This window comes from Natrix helvetica (assembly GCF_964273705.1).
Source record: "Natrix helvetica genome assembly, chromosome: 1".
NCBI lineage: Eukaryota > Metazoa > Chordata > Lepidosauria > Squamata > Natricidae > Natrix > Natrix helvetica.
This window is the reverse complement of record NC_138548.1, coordinates 351,349,545-351,367,589: the sequence shown is the minus strand read 5'-3', so window position 1 is coordinate 351,367,589 and position 18,045 is coordinate 351,349,545. Positions and strand designations below refer to the sequence as shown.

Sequence of the window (18,045 nt, the reverse complement as noted above, 5' to 3'; positions counted from 1 at the left end):
GGCAGAATCCAAGTCAACATAGGACTCCAGAAACCTCAGCCAAGCCACCAGTCCCTTTTCTGTGACAAGTAGAATCTGTTAAAAAGAAGGAGATGTTTAATTACCTCGCTGGGGAATATAAACCAGAAATGGGTTGGGGTTGGGAATAAGCTTTTCTGAATAGTCTCAGAAAGAAGAGAAAAAGGGAGTTGAGAAGCAAGTCAAGAAGATCTGACCGTGGAACAAGAAAGCAAATTGCAAGGGCTCCTTGAGCAAAAGTCACAGCAGGAGGATGCAAAGTAAGCCCCAGAGGAAGAAAGAAAAGGAGACGCAGCCCAGAGAAGGCAGCTTTCCTGGCCAAGCCAGGAAAGAAGCCCTTCTGGCTATAGGAAAAAATGACAGGTACAAACTAGAAAGTGCAGTGAAGAGTTGGGGTGAGAAAAAGGCTGAATGAGAGAAAGGAAAGAAATGCTGCAAAGGAGAAGATCATCTTCCCTTGACTAGTTGTAGGCAAAATTCTGACAGGCTAAAGCTGCCTAAAGTTGACTCTGTGTAGCCTCAAGGATCCCATCCGTTGTCCTCTCGGCCTCCAAATCAGAAGTCTTCAAGTCCTCCCAAGGAGTGTCAGTGAAGCAAAGTTAGGGCCCAAAATTTCCCAATTCAGAAACCTCCTGAACCTGCCAGTGCAAAGAATTATATCACCCGCCCAATTTCACCGCCTTAAGAAATTGACCCTGGAAGAGGGGTTTCCTTGCAACTGGAGTTTGTTATCCAGTCCACCGTTTGTGTTTTTTAAGCTGCTTTTCTCATTCCTATGCCATTAATTTCTTCTGTGACAGTGCGTCTCCTTCTACCTTATATTTGGACTCTGCTCTCTTTGGCCACCTCCTTTTTTTGAAAAATGGCTTTCCTGACCAATTATTTTTCTTCTGATTGCTGCCTGTGTACCCAACTATTCTAGGGCCGGATCTAAAGGACGGGTGTCAAACCTTGAGTTTGATGCCTCTGCTATAGATCAGGTATAAATATATTCTACTATACATTCCATATACAGGTAGTCCCCAATTTACAATTATTTGTTTAGTGAAGTTACAGCAGCACTGACAAAAGTGATTTATGACCGGTTCTCATACTTATGAAAATTTCTGCTATCGGTTCTGTCAGAACCTGTCAGAACCTGCTGAATTTCACCGCTGCCCTGGTAGCTACCTGGACGGATCTCCCTGCAGTTTCCTTGGCAAAGGTTCAGGAATGGATTTCCATCGCCCGCTTCCTAGGGCTGAGTGAGAGTGACGGGTCCAAGGTCACCCAACTGGCCTTGTACCTAAGGCAGGATTAGAACTCATGGCTTCCAGCTTGATTTCTTAACCACCACACTAGATTGGCTTCTTCTTTTACTCAAGTTACTTTTGGTTATTCAGTAAAAGGCAGAGTGGCTTAAAGCAACAAGGAAAAACAGTGTTATTCTCAAATAATGTATTTATTTAATAATGTATTTCATTTTAACAATTCTATTAACAATCCTTTTTTTATTTTTGGCTTGAGCCAGGTGACACATTTAGGGCACATAGCGCTTACATTTGCTATCTTTATAACAGATGGTATGTTTTTTTCCTGTTTTCTACGCATCTTCAGTTTCTATGTATTGCAGAGAATATATTTATTGGCATAAACTTGCAAAAGAAGGAACTACAATCCATGAGACACCTATAAAATTACAATCAATCTTACAATCAGTAATCTGATAGCAGTAGATAACCTATGTAAGTATAAAAAGATAGAAAAAGGCCTAGGATTTGTAAACAAAAAGAAAAAAAAACACACAAAAAAACCCCCGTGAGGCCCTAAAGCTTATATTGAGTATATTTCCTAAAACCTTAAAACTCACATGAAACAAACAAGCATGATCCATAAATATGATGGAGAGCAGTGACAGACATATAAAATCATGATTGACAGGTTTAGCTATAAGGTACCTTTGTTACACCTGAACACATGATGTTAAAGCCTATAAAGCTCCTAGGACACCTTGGGTTTTTAATCCAAACAAATAAAAATGACGATCAGGTTATTCCTTCATTGACTGATTGACTGATCAGGGTGGCATAGAAGAATAAAAGGAAGCTGAAGTAGCAAAAAACTAAGGAAACTCTGCTTTAAGGGCTTTCAGAGATCCCCGCTTGGCAAATAGGGATTTTTCCAGGGTTTTGCCTATGGAGGTCCCTTCTTTTAGGGGAGTGTCATGCAGGCGCCTTCATACAAACAGAAACAGGGCCGAAGGGTCTCTCCAACCAAGGATGCATCTGAGAATGTATGGAGCAGAGTTCCTGTGCTGGCATCAAAGAAGCTCACTTGTCCCCCTTCGCAGTTGAGACAGATGCGGATCCTCGTGGGCTCCTCACTCGGGAACAGGTCATAGTATTTTGACGAAGAGCTCGCCTCGTATTTCCCTTCCAATTTCCAAAATTCCCAGTGCCTGGTTTGCTCATCAACATTTGTTAAATTCACTGGCTGGCTGGCAACGCCTACACCCCATCCTTCTCTATCTCCTACAAATACTTCCCAGAAATGTCGCCCTGATGAGAACCTCTGACAGCCAAGGATATAAGGATTATATACAAATCTGTTGTGATCTGAGGCAGGATATTTTCCTTTAACTGGCTTAACTCCTCTGACACTTTTTCGATCTTTGGAGACATCAAGGCCAGGATAGGCCGTTTCTGGATCCAGAGTTACTTTCACTGTAAGAGGGAAGGGAAGGAAGGGGGAAAAAACAAAGAGCTTCAGCTTGAGGCCTAAGAGCTTAACCCTACGGCCTCTTGTATGAATGGGGTTCAGCTTCCAAACACCCCCTCTAGGACTGGAAGACTCATTGGTTTTTTAAAATATTATCTAAGCCATTGTTTGATCAAGAGTTCTCCAACTTTGACAACTGTAAGGCTCATGGACTTCGACTCCCAGAATTCCCCTGATGGGAGTCCTTCCAGGTCCTTTCTGCTCCCTTTTCTCCAAGGACTCCCCCACTGTCTTTTTCCCATCCTCTGTTAACTTCCGGCCTGTTCAGTGCCCCTCTGCCCCCTTGTTCCATTCACTTAGGTTGCCTTCGCCACCTGCCAGTCCATCTGACTCCCCTTCAGCTGCCACTAAGCTGCACGCCTTCAGGATCTGTTCATTACCTCTACCGCTTTTGGCTCCTCCAGTCAGCTCTTTGTCTCTTCGCTCCACTGGTAAATCCCCCTGGTCTCTAGTCTCCCATGGGGCCTCCCCTCTGCTGATTGCCCTCCAGCTCCGCCATGCTGGCTGGAGAATTCTTGGAACTGAAGTCCACAAGTATTACAGTGGCCAAGGCTGAAGACCCCTGGCTAAGTCCTTCCAAACCTTCATAGTGCTCCACCTCTTCCAGCCTCCCTGCACAATTCTCTTTAGCTTCCATCTTGCAGATGAGATGAATGGGATTGAGAGTGAAGAGTGGTTGGCTTTGCTTTCAGTGATTTGGTGAGGCAGTGAAGGTTGAACAGGGACTCTACCTGGAGCATTAATCCAGAGGATCAGGCAGAGCAAGAGGCTGCCATGTTTCAATTCTCAAACGGCAGAGTCAGAAGGATCCCCCCCGAGGGAACTTAGGACACACAATGGGATGTGAGGAAGCTCCACCCTTTTCTCTGCGACCATCAGGATATCACAGACATGTACAAAAGGGGAGGATCTTGCACAGGAAACCCCTGCTTTCATTAGTCTGATGGCCTCCAGAAACTCCGCCCCTTCACCAAAACGGCTGTGCATAACCTTTAGGAGGCTTTCAGAGTGCTCCTGGGGGCTGGGGAGGGCAGAAATCAGCAAAAAATGCCCCCCCAGGAGCACTCTATAAGCCTCATAAAGGCTAAGTATGCCTTTTGACAAAAAACGGGCCCATTTTTTGCAACGGGCCCATTTTTTGGAAGGTCTGCAGAGTGCAAAAACTTTTTTTTTAATTTGCCTCCTCAAAATCTTGGTACGTCTTATACTCCGGTGCGTCTTATACTCTGAAAAATACGGTACTTTCTCTCCTCCCAAAGACCTGGTCTCTCACCAACTTATAGTCAGGCAGTCAAATCAAAAGGATGTTATTAGCTTGGTAGGAGTTCAATATTCCTTTCAATCCCAGGCCATATTTTCCCATTTGTCCAGATATTTCATTCTACACCAAGATTGACTTCAGTTTTCTAGATGATGTGTAGAATGGAATGGAGTGGAAAAGGAGTAGAACAGAACAGAACTATAGTTTTATTTGGCCAAGTGTGATCAGACACACAAGGAATTTGTCTTTGCTGCATTTGCTTATATTGTACATATAAATGGCAAGTACTGTAATAGTTCAGCGATTTTTGTCAAATTTTGTCGATGCGTGCCAATAGCCAGGGGAGCGGGGGAGAGGTCGCACACGTGCCCACACCCACAATGCAATGCCCTCCCCCCACACATGTGTGAATAGCCCCCCACCTCGGGCGCATGTGCGCAGGCCTCACTGAAACCTTTGGACTTCCAGGAGGCGCCGCTTTTCTCCCACCGGAGGCTTCAGGAGGCTTCGTTGGGTGAAAAACAGCGCAACATGCAAACTGGAAGCCCGTTCCCAAACTTCTGGTTTGCGCGTTGAGCCGTTTTTCTCTCTCCGGAGGCTTCAGGCTTCCAAGAAGCCTCCAGAGGGCGAAAAATGGCTGAAAATCAGCTGCTGGAATTGACAGGGCCACACCTTGCGTGCCCTCAGAAATGGCTCCGCATGCCACCTGTGGAACGCTTCACGGTAATTTTTCATAAATCATAAAATGATTAAAGTTTACTGGCTCATCATAGTCTTATGTAGTATCTAACCCTATATTTTTCTTTTTTGTTCATCTATGATGTTTCTCTTAAAGTTACTGGCATCAGAACTTAAAATAGCAAGCAATTGCAATTCCTACAACTCATATTTACCTTCGTGTAGTTGAAGTCCACTTTCCAGAGTATCTGGGGAAGAAAAGGGAGGAATTCAGCATCTCATCACTGGAATTGGAGCACCAGAAGGGCCTCCCTTCAGATACCCCAGTTTGCTTTCCTTGGACTCACATCAGGAAATAAGGAATATGGAAAGCCACAAGCCAAAATGCCATTGCTGGCTATATATATATTCCATCAGGTATAAATATATTCTACTATATATTCCGTGTATACAAGTAGTTCTCAACTTCCAACTATTTGTGTAGTGAGGTTACAGCGGCACTGACAAAACTGATTAATAACCGGTTCTCACACTTACGACTGTTGCAGCCTCCCCAGTCACGTGATCAAAATTCCGGACCTGGGAACCAGCTTGTATGTACGATGGTTGCAGCATCCCATGATTCTGGGATTGTCCTCTTCAACCTCCCTGGGGAGTTTCTGACAGGCAATGGGGGAAGATTCCAGATTCATTTATCAACCATGATTCACTTAATTGCCGTTATTTTCTGAATAACTCTGGAAAAAAAGGTCACTTAACTTGCTTGCCTTGGTTAGCAAGACAAATGATCAGCTCAACTGAGGTCGTAAGTCAAGAACTACCTGCATACATTCCATTCTACTTAGTGGAATCTTATTCTGCTTCCCCAGTGATCAGTGCATGTGGATTTGGGATACAAAGAACACAGGTAGTCTTACAATGACAACAGAGCCCACAATTTATGCTGCTAGGTGAGAAATTTGGTAAGTGAATGACTGCGGTTGTTAAATTGGTAACCCGGTTGTTAAGTGAAGCTGGCTTCCCCATTGACTTTGCTTGTCCGAAGGTCACAAGAGATGATCACTGCAACCGTCATAAATATGAACCCTTTGTCAAGCTTCCAAAAGTAACTCATGTGGTTGTGGGAATGATACAATGGTCGTAAGTGTGAAAAACGGTCATAAGACTTTTTTTTCAGTGCCATTATAACTGAACGATCACTGTGAGCTGTAGTGGAAACAGGAGCGACCATCATTCCAGCATCTACTACTGATAGTACACTACTAATACCTACCATCCATCGACAACCACCTCTACTGCAGATCTCTGATGTGAGACACGCTTTCCATAATGTTAACATCCGGAAGGCAGCTGGGCCTGACAGAATCACGGGACGTGTTGTTAGGGACTCAGCTGCAGAGCTAGCTGGAGTGTTCACGGATATTTTCAATCTATCCCTGTTGCAGTGCTCTATCCCTACCTGCCTGAAGACATCCATTATAGTGCCAGTCCCTAAGCAGAGAGTAGTGGTATCTCTTAATGATAATGGGCCAATATCTTTAACATCTATTGTCATGAAATGGTTTGAGAGACTGGTGTTGAACTATATTAAGGCTAATCTTCCATCTACTTTGGACCCATACCAATTTGCATATAGGAGAGATAGATCAACTGATGATGCCATGTCTCTTGTTGTTCATACTGTATTAAATCATTTGGAACAACAGGGAACATATGTAAGGCTGCTATTTGTGGATTATAGCTCTGCCTTTAACACCATTCTACCCAATAGGTTGTTTCTTAAAATGTCCAATTTGGGTATAAATCAGAGGGTTTGTTTGTGCAGAAAGGATTTTCTGACAGATACGCCACAGTCAGTAAGGATGGGATCTCACCACTCTTCTACTCTGATATTAAGCACAGGAGCCCCCCAGGGTTGTGTGCTAAGCCCCTTCCTTTATTCTTTGTACATGCATAACTATACCCCATTGTATAACACCAACACAAGTATTAAATTTGCAGATGACACAACGGTGGTGGGGCTCATTGATAGGAACAATGAGTCTGCTTATAGGAAGGAAGTACAAGGGCTGACATTGTGGTGTAAAGAAAATAATCTTGCACTTAACACCCAAAAAACTAAAGAACTTATAATTGACTTCAGGAGGAAGAGAGATGTACATTTACCATTGTACATAAATGGTAAGGAGGTGGAGAGGGTTAGTAGCTTTAAATTTCTGGGCATTTATATCTCAGAGGACCTCTCACGGACCAGGAATGCTAACATGCTTGTCAGGAAGGCACAGAAAAGGCTGTACTTCCTGAGAGTGCTAAGGAAGATAAATCTATCTCAGCATCTATTTCTGTCCTACTATCGCAGCACTGTGTCCTGACATACGGCATTCTTGCATGGTATGGGAGCAGTTCTGCAGCAGACAAAAAAGCTCTACAGAGAATCATTAAAACTGCCCAGAATATCACCAGGCTCCAGCTACCAGTCCGGGATGACATCTTCACATCTTGCTGTTTGAGGAAGTTGCATAACATTCTCAGAGAATCTTCCCATCCTGCTTAAAATCTTTTTTAAGCTGTTGCCTTCTGGCAGAAGATACAGAACAATTAATACTAGGATCGCACGTCTTCTGAATAGCTTTTATCCCAGAGCTATAATTGCACTCAACAATGAACTAAAGGGTCACCATCAGTGAGCTATTGGACAGCACTACTTGGTCTGTTGTGTGGATGTTTGGGTGGTTTAGGGGCGGGGAATTTTTTTGGTGAGTGGGGGTGTGCTTGGGGATTGTTGTGTGTGTTGGGCCTGGTCTCTGGGTGTTATGTGAATTTCGTTGTATGGGTAACTATGTATATACGTACAATGGCAATAAAGTAAAGTAAAGTAGTAAGTAAAGGACCACCTGTAAATGGTCGATTATGAGTAGCTAATGATGACTGTATTTTAGGCAGCCCATCTTTAATGGGAGAAACCAGAAAGCTCCTCTTCCCCCTCTTGGTGCCAAGACACAAGGCCTTTCCACAGAGAAATGAGGGTGATCCTGGAATTGATCCCTCTTTGATCCATGTGACATCGACCCAGAATCTCTCATGGAGGCTCTGGGATCAGAATCTCATCTAGTGTAAAACCTCGATGGCTGTTTTTTACCTCTAAATTTTTTCATGGCACTTTCCAGAAACACAGTGATATCTCTGTAATCCCAGATTGTCCACTTTGGGTCTTCAAGTAAATCCACCGGATTCTCATATGTTTTCTTAGCCTGGTACCTGGCAAGACAAAAAAAGAAACATCGTTTATCACCCTGCCAATGGAAGAAGCTTTGTGATGGCTGGTTGTGTGTAGCTTTTAGTTGTTAAGTGGTAGTGTTGATGGCCAGCTCATTGATTGTCTTTTTGTGTTGCTCTTTCCTCAGCTCCTGGTAAACTGGTGGTAAATCAGCACTTCTGTTGACTGACAAGGGTCCCTGTTTCCCAGGATTCAGTCATTTCTCTGGGTAGCTATTCAAATATGAGTTAGAAGATGGATATAACATTCAAACTGATCTTGATGGATTGAAGGTAATGCAATGAAATTGAATAGAGACAATTACAAGTAATTTTCAATTTCTGACTATTTGTTAGCAACCAGTTACAATGGCTCTCTAATGACTTACAACCATTTTTACACTTAACATCTATCACAGTGTCCCTGTAATCACAATTTGGGTGCTTGGCAACCGACATGTATTTATGATAGTTGCATTACTTGAAAGAGCTTACATCCTACAATGATACCTTTAAAACTATCAAATATCTGTGTCTTATTGGGAAGGACTCACTAGGTGGATAAAAATGCCAAATTCAATCTAAACATCTGGCTGACTGTGAAACCAACCATAATAATTGATTGTATCAAATATTGCTAATTATATTGTGTTGAAGTTATTTGAGGAAATAACTAAAAAGCCCTGGAAATACTGTACGTAATCTTTACATTCAAATACTGCTAAATACCAACAGAACTTTCCAAAATAGGAAAACTGCTGGAGGAGCTGCTGATCTCTGAGACTGTAAAGAAAAGGGTGGATTTACTTACTTCTTCAAGATGCTTCCAATGTCCTAAAATATAAAGAGACGAAGCATTGAAAGGAGCCATTTCCTATGCAGAAAATTAAAATTTTACATTCAAAAAATACATGAATCAAACGTCTGGCCAACCAGACACTAACAGACATATAAAGTACTTCCATACTTCCATTTTTTTAATTTAAAAAATCCCATTGCTTTTTTTCCCCAAACAGTTCAATCTCTTTTAGAGAGGTCTTGTTTTTATTTTCTTACCTAAGAAAAATTATACCTCAGTTGAATCCAACACAATTACAATATTGGAAAAACAAAATAGGGCATCAATAGGATTCTCCTTGCCCTGGAGATTAAGGGGAGGGGAAGACCCTAAAAAGAATAACCACCACATCCCCTAATAGGGGATGGAAACCTCAAAGACTATACAGAGACAGTGACCAGTATTTTGAGTTCTTGTTTTTCGCATGGCATGCTTTTTCTGTATTACATTATAAAATACAATAGCAGAGTTGGAAGGGACCTTGGAGGTCTTCTAGTCCAACCCCCTGCCTAGGCAGGAAACCATATACCGTTCCAGACAAATGGTTATCCAACATCTTTTTAAAGACTTCCAGTGTTGGGGCATTCACAACTTCTGGAGGCAAGCTATTCCACTGATTAATTGTTCTAACTGTCAGGACATTTCTCCTCAGTTCTAAGTTGCTTCTCTCCTTGATTAGTTTCCACCCATTGCTTCTTGTTCTACCCTCAGGTGCCTTGGAGAATAGCTTGACTCCCTCTTCTTTGTGGCAACCCCTGAGATATTGGAACATTGCTATCATGTCTCCCCTAGTCCTTCTTTCTATTAAGCTAAACATACCCAGTTCCTGCAACCGTTCTTCATGTTTTAGTCTCCAGTCCCCTAATCATCTTTGTTGCTCTTCTCTGCACTCTTTCTAGAGTCTCCACATCTTTTCTACATTGTGATGACCAAAACTGAATGCAGTATTCCAAGTGTGGCCTTACCAAGTCATTATAAAGTGGTATTAACACTTCACGTGATCTTGATTCTATCCCTCTGTTTATGTAGCCTAGAACTGTGTTGGCTTTTTTGGCAGCTGCTGCACACTGCTGGCTCATATTTAAATGTTTGTCCACTAGGACTCCAAGATCCCTTTCACAGTTACTACTATTGAGCAAGGTACCACCTATATTGTACCTGTGCATTTCGGTTTTCTTGCCTAAATGTAGAACCTTACTCTTTTCACCATTGAATTTCATTTTATTAGATAGTGCCCAATGTTCAAGTTTGTCAAGATCCTTCTGTATCTTAAGCCTGTCTTCTGGAGTGTTGGCTATTCCTGCTAGCTTGGTGTCATCTGCAAATTTGATGAGTTCCCCATTTAATCCCTCATCCAAATCATTGATGAAGATGTTGAAGAGTACTGGGCCTAAAACAGAGCCTTGGGGTACTCCACTGCATACTTCCCTCCATGTAGATGCAGTTCCATTGAGGACTACACGTTGAGTGCGGTTGGTCAGCCAGTTACGAATCCATCTGGTGGTGATGCTGTCCAACCCACATTCTTCTACTTTATTTAGTAGTAGGTTATGGTCTACCTTATCAAATGCCTTACTGAAGTCCAAGTAAACGATATCGACGGCATTCCTGTGGTCCACTAATTTTGTCACATTATCAAAGAATGCAGTAAGATTAGTCTGGCATGATCTGTTTTTGACAAATCCATGTTGGCTTTTGGCTATTACTTTGTTTGCTTCTAGGTGTTCGCTAATTCATTGCTTGATTATCTTTTCCAGAATCTTTCCTGGTATTGATAGTTTCCTAAATCTATTTTTTTCCTTTTTTTGAAGATAGGAACCACATCAGCTCTTTTCCAGTCCTCTGGTAGTTCCCCGGTGTTCCAGGATCTCTGAAAGATATAATTCAGTGGTTCTGAGATCTCGTCTGCTAGTTCCTTCAGAACCCTGGGGTGTAATCCATCTGGTCCTGGTGATTTGAACTTGTCTAGGGTAGACAGGTGCTCACTTACCATTTTCTTCCCTATTTCAATTTGTGTTCCTAATCTGATTTTTGTGGTGCTGCTTTTGATAGGTTGGACTGTTTTATCCCTTTGTGTAAAGACAGATGCAAAACATGAGTTAAATAGTTCTGCTTTCTCCCTGTTGCTTGTCACCTTCTTGCCACTTTCTCCTAGCAATGGACCAATTGTTTCCTTAACTTTTTTCTTGTTTTTAACATGTTGGTAGAAGCTTTTTTTGTTAATTTTTCCTTTTGTGGCAAGCCTTTCTTCATTGTGAGCCTTAGCTTTCCTCACTTCATCTTTACAGGCTCGGGCTATTTGCTGATATTCTGCCTTAGTTATGTCCCCCTCCTTCCACTTTTTATACTTACCTTTTTTGTCTTTCAGTTTGTCAGATAGTTCTTTATGCAGCCATGCTGGTTTCTTTTGGGAGCTGTTATTTTTCTTCTTCATTGGTATTGTGCTAGACTGGGCTTTTGTAATCTCATTTTTCAAAATTTCCCAAGCTTCTTGAGTTGTTTTCCCCTTGAGAATTCTCATCCATGGAATTCTTCCCAAGCTATCTCTAAGTTTATTAAAATTAGCTCTCTTAAAATCCAAGACACTAGTTTGACTTCGTTCTACTACTTGTGTTTGCATAATGTTGAATTCCAATATTGCATGGTCACTTGCCCCCAGGGTTCCTATGGCTTCAACACTTTCTATCATTTCCTCTCTGTTAGTGAGAATTAAGTCTAATATGGCCAATCCCCTTGTTCCCATCTCTACTTTTTGGAAAACAAAGTTGTCTGCTAGGTTCGTTAGGAACCTGTTGGATCTTCCACTTGGTGCAGTTTGTTTCCCAGTTGATGTCAGGGTAGTTAAAATCCCCCATTACTATTGTGGTATGCTTCCTACATACCTTAGTTAGCTGACTAGCAAAAAGTTCATCTACTTCCTCTGCTTGGTTGGGTGGCCTGTAGTATAGACCTATGGCAATGTCATTTCCCCCACAACCTTTAATATTGACCCAAATGCATTCAAGATAGTTCTCATCATTGTTGTGCTCTATTTCTGTAGAGATGTAGTTATTTCTTATATATAGTGCAACTCCACCTCCTCTTTTATTTGGTCTATTTCTTTTAAATAATTTAAATCCTTCTAGATGTATGCTCCATTTGTGGATTTCCTCCCATCAAGTTTCTGTAATGGCAACAATATCATATCTGCCCTCATTTACTTGAATTTCTAATTCACCCTGTTTATTCCTCATACTCTGTGCATTGGTGTATAGACATTTGAGTCCATTTTGATTGACCGTGTGTTTACTGTCTACATAACCTGTGTTATGCCTGACTGCCCCTATTTTCTTGCCACCTGTATGATTCATGCACATGGTATGGCACTCACTATTAAATGCTTGGTTTTGCTTGACAGCAGGAGTGATAATCTTATCTGCACAAACATCTATATTACATGCACTGATAACCCTATCAATTTTAGATTGCTGGGGACAAAAATTTATGTATCCCTAACATTAGCCATTACAGGTAGTCCTTGACTAAATAGTTCATTTAGTGACCATTCCTTTCTATAGAAAGAGTGCTCCATCACTGCAGGATTCCAATAATAGTTTGGACAACCATGTTTTCGGGATGGTATAAGGACTACTGCCTTGGGTAGAGAAGACCTCCAAGGTCCCTTCCAGCCCTAGGATTCTATGATCTCCACTTCCTGTCTGACCTGTAAGAGTCTGCTGGCTGGTTGCTGAAGCTTCTCTTCTATCTCCTGGATGAGATGGTCAAGAGAGCAGAGTTCCTCCATGTGCTTGGCCAAACCCTCCTCCTTTCTTGCCATAATCTCCTTCTCTGCTTCTTCCATTCTAGTCAATAGAAGCTTCTCCTGTCTTTCTAACCAGAGTTGTAGCTCTCTGAATTCAGACACTACATTTTCTTTCACTTGTTTGATGAGTTCCTAGAACAAGAAAGAGAAAAGACAAAAGGCATATTTTAATTTTAATTGTTTTACTTAATTATTTTTATTTTAATTGTTACAATAATGAAACAGATTCCTTGAAGAATCTAAAAGTGAGGTGGGAGAATTTCCTAAGGAGAAAAAAAAAACCTTTTGATATTAAAAAAACACAGAGGGAAAGGTTTTTATTTTAAAAAAAGGGCTCCAGTTTAAATGATCTTTCATTAAAATTTCCTTGGCAATCAGGGATTCCCAAAGGAGGAGATAGAGAAATGTTTGAGTTCACAATTTTTTCAATAAGATGAAATACGGTTTGCATTAATTTAATAATCAAGCCAAACCCATTGCATAATGCACGGCTCAAAAGACAGGTGCACTTAACCCAGCGGTTCTCAAATAGTGAGGCTCCGTAAAGGGGGGCGCGAAGGCTCCCTTTCCATCTGGGTGCAACGGCGGCGAAGGCGTGGGCGAGGCATAATATATCCCGCCTGGAAGTGGCAGCACTTCGGACTGTGGATTTTCATTGGAGCCGCGGGCTGGAGCTGTGCAAGAAGCCTGCTCGGGCGGGGGTGGGAGGGAGGGAAGCATGGGACCGCCCATCTTTGCCACCGCCTCTCCTTCGCCCCTCGTACCAAGGGCCTGGCAGAATATATCCCGGCTGGAAGAAGCATGACAACAGCCGCCGCTACCAGGGGCGAAGGGGTGGCGATGGCGAGGACGGGCTGTCCCAGGCTTCCCTCCCTTTCCCCCCCCCCCCCAGCCCAAGCAGACTTTTTGCACAGCTCCAGCCCGCGGCTCTGATGAGTCTCTGAGCAGTCCCCAGCGCTGCCACTTCAAGCCGGGAAGCGCAACAGCCGCTGTTGGGGAAGGGACAAAGGGGCGGCGGTCGCCCGATCTTGCCACCGCCACCCCTTCGCCCCTGGTAACGGCGACTGTTGTGCTGCTGCTTCCAGCTGGGATGCTGGAGGAGCTGCTGGCAGGGAGGGAGGGAAGAAGGGGAGGAGGGCAGAAGGGAGGTGGAAGGAAGGAAAGAAAAGCAGACACGCCGGAGGGAAAGAGGAAAGAAGGCAAGCAGGCAGGAAGGAGGCAGAAGGAAGGAGGGGAGAATGGAACTGGAAGGGAGGCAGGGAAGGAGGGAGGGAGAAAGGAAGGATAGGAGGATAGGGAAAGAGGAAAGAAGGCAGGCAGGCAGAAGGGAGGGAGGTGCAAGGAAGGAAGAAAGCATAAATAAGCAGGAGGGAAAGAAGGCAGGCAGGCAGGGGGAAAGAGGAAGGAGGGAACTGGAAGGGAGGCAGGAAGGAAGGGAAGGAGGAAGGGAGGGGGGAAGGAAGGATAGACAAGTAAGAGGGAAAGAGGAAAGAAAGCATGTGACTACGGTGGGAGACGAGGAAAGACCGGTGTGCTATGTTATGCAGAGGTGTACTTATAACAATTTTATAGACAAATGATACTATTTACAGTCGCGCGGGGAGGGGGGCGCGAAATGTTTTCTTCTTCCTAGGGGGGGCATGACAGAAAATAATTGAGAAGCACTGACTTAACCCAACTGTGACTCATTCAGCCAATGGTGACATCTCAGTCCCCAGATTAAGAACAAGTTCTCTGCCCTAACACTGTCTTTATCTTGAATTTCCTTTAACTTGTACTTACAAACAGGCTGCCTATTATTAAAGATAGCAGATAGGATTCTCCTTCCTATTGGCTCAGAAGCTCCTCACTGTTGGATCCATACTTACAAGCCACTCCTGCACTATTTGCTCTGTGTCTCTTTCGTATGTAGCTATTTTTTCTTTCTGCTTCTTCCGAGCCTTAAGGCAATTCCCAACCTTCATCTGAAGATAAAATACAGGTTTTGAGTTAGTTTTCCTAAAGAATTACATTGGAGGGAAGACCTAGATAGAAGATATATTCCAGTGATGGTGAGACTTTTTGACTCCAAGTGCCCAAAATGCGTGTGCACACATGCCCAAACTGAAAGGTGCGTGTGAACATGTCCTTGCAGGGGGATGCACGAATGTGTGCATGCACAGACATGCAGATACCGGAAGGCCAGCGGGAGGCGGGGTATCTCAACAGCAATAATGTGGCAGGAGACAAGATCTTTTTCTTTTATGACCTTCTCTTTCGTCGTTTGCAGAGAAACAGAAGCTCATGAAAGAAACGCCATGGAGATCTGACCTGGGTTAATGGCGTTCATGCCAGCATAGAGAGGGCTTTGCGTACCACATCTGGCAGGCATGCCATAGGTTCGCATCATGGATATATTCAATCATCATAAATGCATGAGAGTTGGCAAATATCCAAATTTTGATCATGTGACCACGGAACGCTGCAATGATCACAAGGGTGAAAACAGTCATAAGCCACTTTTTTCAATGCCGTGGTAACTTTGAACAGTCACTAAACAAATGGTTGTAAATGGAGGACTATGGTAAATCTGTCTTCATAAAGATTGTAGCCACAAAGGATAAAGCAGGAGGTGAAGGTCTCAGGCTGGAATTAGGGAAGTTTCTTAAAGGAATGGCCCAGGTAGAAAGTTACACAGGACTGTAATAAGACCGATAACGAATCATGGGACACTATTACCTAGCAACAAGAAAATTACAGGTAATTAAAAGAACTCAGGTTAGAAGGATGCTAAGGCGCATAGACATAAACTTTGGTAACTTCTAGCTTATTATAATAATAAAAAGTACAGCATTTGATAAGAAAGCTAATTAGCACTAAATATGCTATTTATGAAGGAGGAGGGTAAAGTGGGCCAGGACAAGAGATCAAAAGAAACAAGTGTCAAGGAACCAATGAGTGATTCTTACGGTGTTAACTTCCTTGATCTCAACTGTATAAAATTTGTATTTGTATTTGGCTGGGGGGGGGGTCTTTGCTCCTTTAGCTGGTGAGACCCTTTTGAAGTACTTCAATAAAAGTCCTTTCCACCGCCTCTCCAGTCTCGATCCCACTGGCATCTGCACCAGGCTAAACCAAATTTGACAACAGAGGAAGCAAGTAAAGTGCTCTAAGGATTTCTAGGAAGACGAAGGGTCTGGACGCCCCTCCGCAGCGGTTCCTCCTGGCTGACTCCTACCTGGTATTCCTTGAAAGCCTCCTCCTCAGGGATCACCGAGTGGCCCCTGTGCTCTTTGGATCGGTCGCAGACTACGCAGATGAGGGACTGGTGGTGCTTACAAAAGAGCTTGAGGGGCTCCCGGTGCTTCGTGCAGAAGCTCCCTCCTTCCTCCTCCGGATGGCCTCCGCATCGCCTGGCCACTTCCACCATCCGCGCCAGCTGACGGTTAGCGAAGACACTGCGGGGCGCGAAGGTCTGTCTGCACTGGGGGCAGGAAGCCTCCGATTCCGACGCCCCCCAACTGCGGCTCAGGCAGTCCCGGCAGAAGTTGTGGCCGCACTCCAAGATGAGCACGGGGTCCTTGAAGAAGTCCAGGCAAATGGAGCAGGTGGCTTCTTCCAGCAAATCTTGCAAGGGCGCTTCGGCCGCCATCGCCGCCTCCTCTGCCAGGCAAGGAAAGAGAAAATTAAGTTTCGCTTCTTTTCCTTTAAATTAGGTGACCGCCTTTGGCCTCTGCCCAGGAAGGAAACCGCGATGATTTTTGTTGCTTTTGCTGTCATCTTCGCTGACTTTTAAAAGAAGAACTACAGTATTTTAAAAAGAACAAATTGGGGAGGAGCAAAGATTCACGGGACGGACCCCCGATCAATTATTATTGCTGGCCCAACCAGCTCATTAAAGGGGGAAATTCTTTCAAAAACTGGAGAGAAGCAAACATCCCTGGGACGAACCTCGAATCCATTACAATGGATCCTAGCATCTTGTTAAAGAGAAAAAAAAAGTTTTTAAAAATTGGGGAGAAGCCAAAATTCACGGGATGCCTCCCCCCCAACCAATTATTGATCCAAACATTCTGCTAAAGGAGAGGTAGACACCCTTGGCCCCTTTATGACTTGTGGGTTTCAAATGGTATGTATAGGGTCTCCTGTTTGAGCCGGGGTGGGAGGGCTAGATTAGAAGACCTCCAAAATCCCTTCCAGCTCTATTCTGATTGATTGATTGATTGATTGATTTCAACTCCTAGAATCCACGAGACAACTGGCTCAGGGACTTTTGGAGTTGAAGTCTGCAAATTATAAAAGGACCATCGTTTCCCCCACCCTTGCCAAACGAAAAGATATTGAACAATCCTGGGGAGAAAGAAACATCCATGGGACCGATTGCCAAACAATTATATTTGATCCAACCAGCTTGTTAAAGGGGAAAATGCTTATTAAAAAAATAGGAAGAAGGGAACATTTATGGGGCCAGAGGGGGTAAACTTGGAATGAAACAGACTGGAAGAAGCCCCTGATAAAAACCCAAATCGAATGCTGCAATCGATGGGATGTCTCAGAGATGAAGGGGAAATTAAACTCTTTTGGGTTACTTTTTATAGGAATATCCTGCAGAGGAAGAACTGCCTGGAGTGCCCCCTTCCCAGGCAGCCAAGCAGGAAATGGATCAGGAAAAGCTCTGAAACGATTCTGTTTTTACATCCCCAACCCCCCACAACTTTAACCTTAACCTGTCTACTGTTGACCTCACCCCATTCCTAAGAGGTCTGTAAGAGGCGTGCATAAGCGCAGCATCGTACTCACCGTCCCTGCCCTACTGTCTCCATTTATTCACACCCATTTACTGTGTTCATATTTATGTTTATACTTATACCTGTTAACTTTTACATGTTAGACAAACTAAACTAAATTAAATAATTAAATAATTAAATAATTAAATAATTAAATAAATAAATAAATAAATAAATAAATAAATAAATAAATAAATAAATAAATACTGGGCAAAAGTCACCGTGAAGACTATCTTGTAGATGGAGAATATGGAATATGTAAAATGTGGAATAGGATCATTTGCTGGATGGAAATCTGCAGGTTAGACCAATGAGGTGCCTCTTAAGGCAGAAGATGGATAGAAAGAGCCATTAGTGGTCTCAGGCAAACTTAGGACAGGGGGACACATGGGGGGACAGTGGGAAAACTGGTGGGTGGAGAACATCTTACACACCTTTGCCCTTTGTTCAAGGGCTTTTTGGGGAGGCTTCTTTAATCACAGCAGAGTCTCTGAGGGGACATAGACAGTCCCAGGCCCCCTCCCTTACCTTGCCTTTTTGGTGGTGGCACCTCATTTCTGGAATGTCCTCCCCAGAGACTGTTAATTAGCAGTCACAGTGGCATCATGTTGGCACCAGGGGAAGGCCTCTCTGTGGAAGGAAGGATCTAAATCTCTTTTAAATAATCCCC

General features: G+C 43.4%; 1 protein-coding gene across 1 annotated transcript; it reads right to left on the bottom strand.

Annotated features, from left to right (window-relative positions):
* Positions 1-1,440: 1,440 nt before the first annotated feature.
* On the bottom strand, positions 1,441-16,295 carry LOC309385240 (E3 ubiquitin-protein ligase TRIM11-like). Its single transcript, XM_081939472.1, has 7 exons — positions 15,827-16,295; positions 14,478-14,573; positions 12,511-12,741; positions 8,781-8,803; positions 7,854-7,972; positions 4,930-4,962; positions 1,441-2,720 (listed from the first exon to the last, which is right to left on the bottom strand). Exons 1-7 carry the CDS (start codon positions 16,238-16,240, stop codon positions 2,209-2,211), a joined length of 1,428 nt encoding a protein of 475 aa, XP_081795598.1. The 5' UTR covers positions 16,241-16,295; the 3' UTR covers positions 1,441-2,208.
* Positions 16,296-18,045: the final 1,750 nt, after the last annotated feature.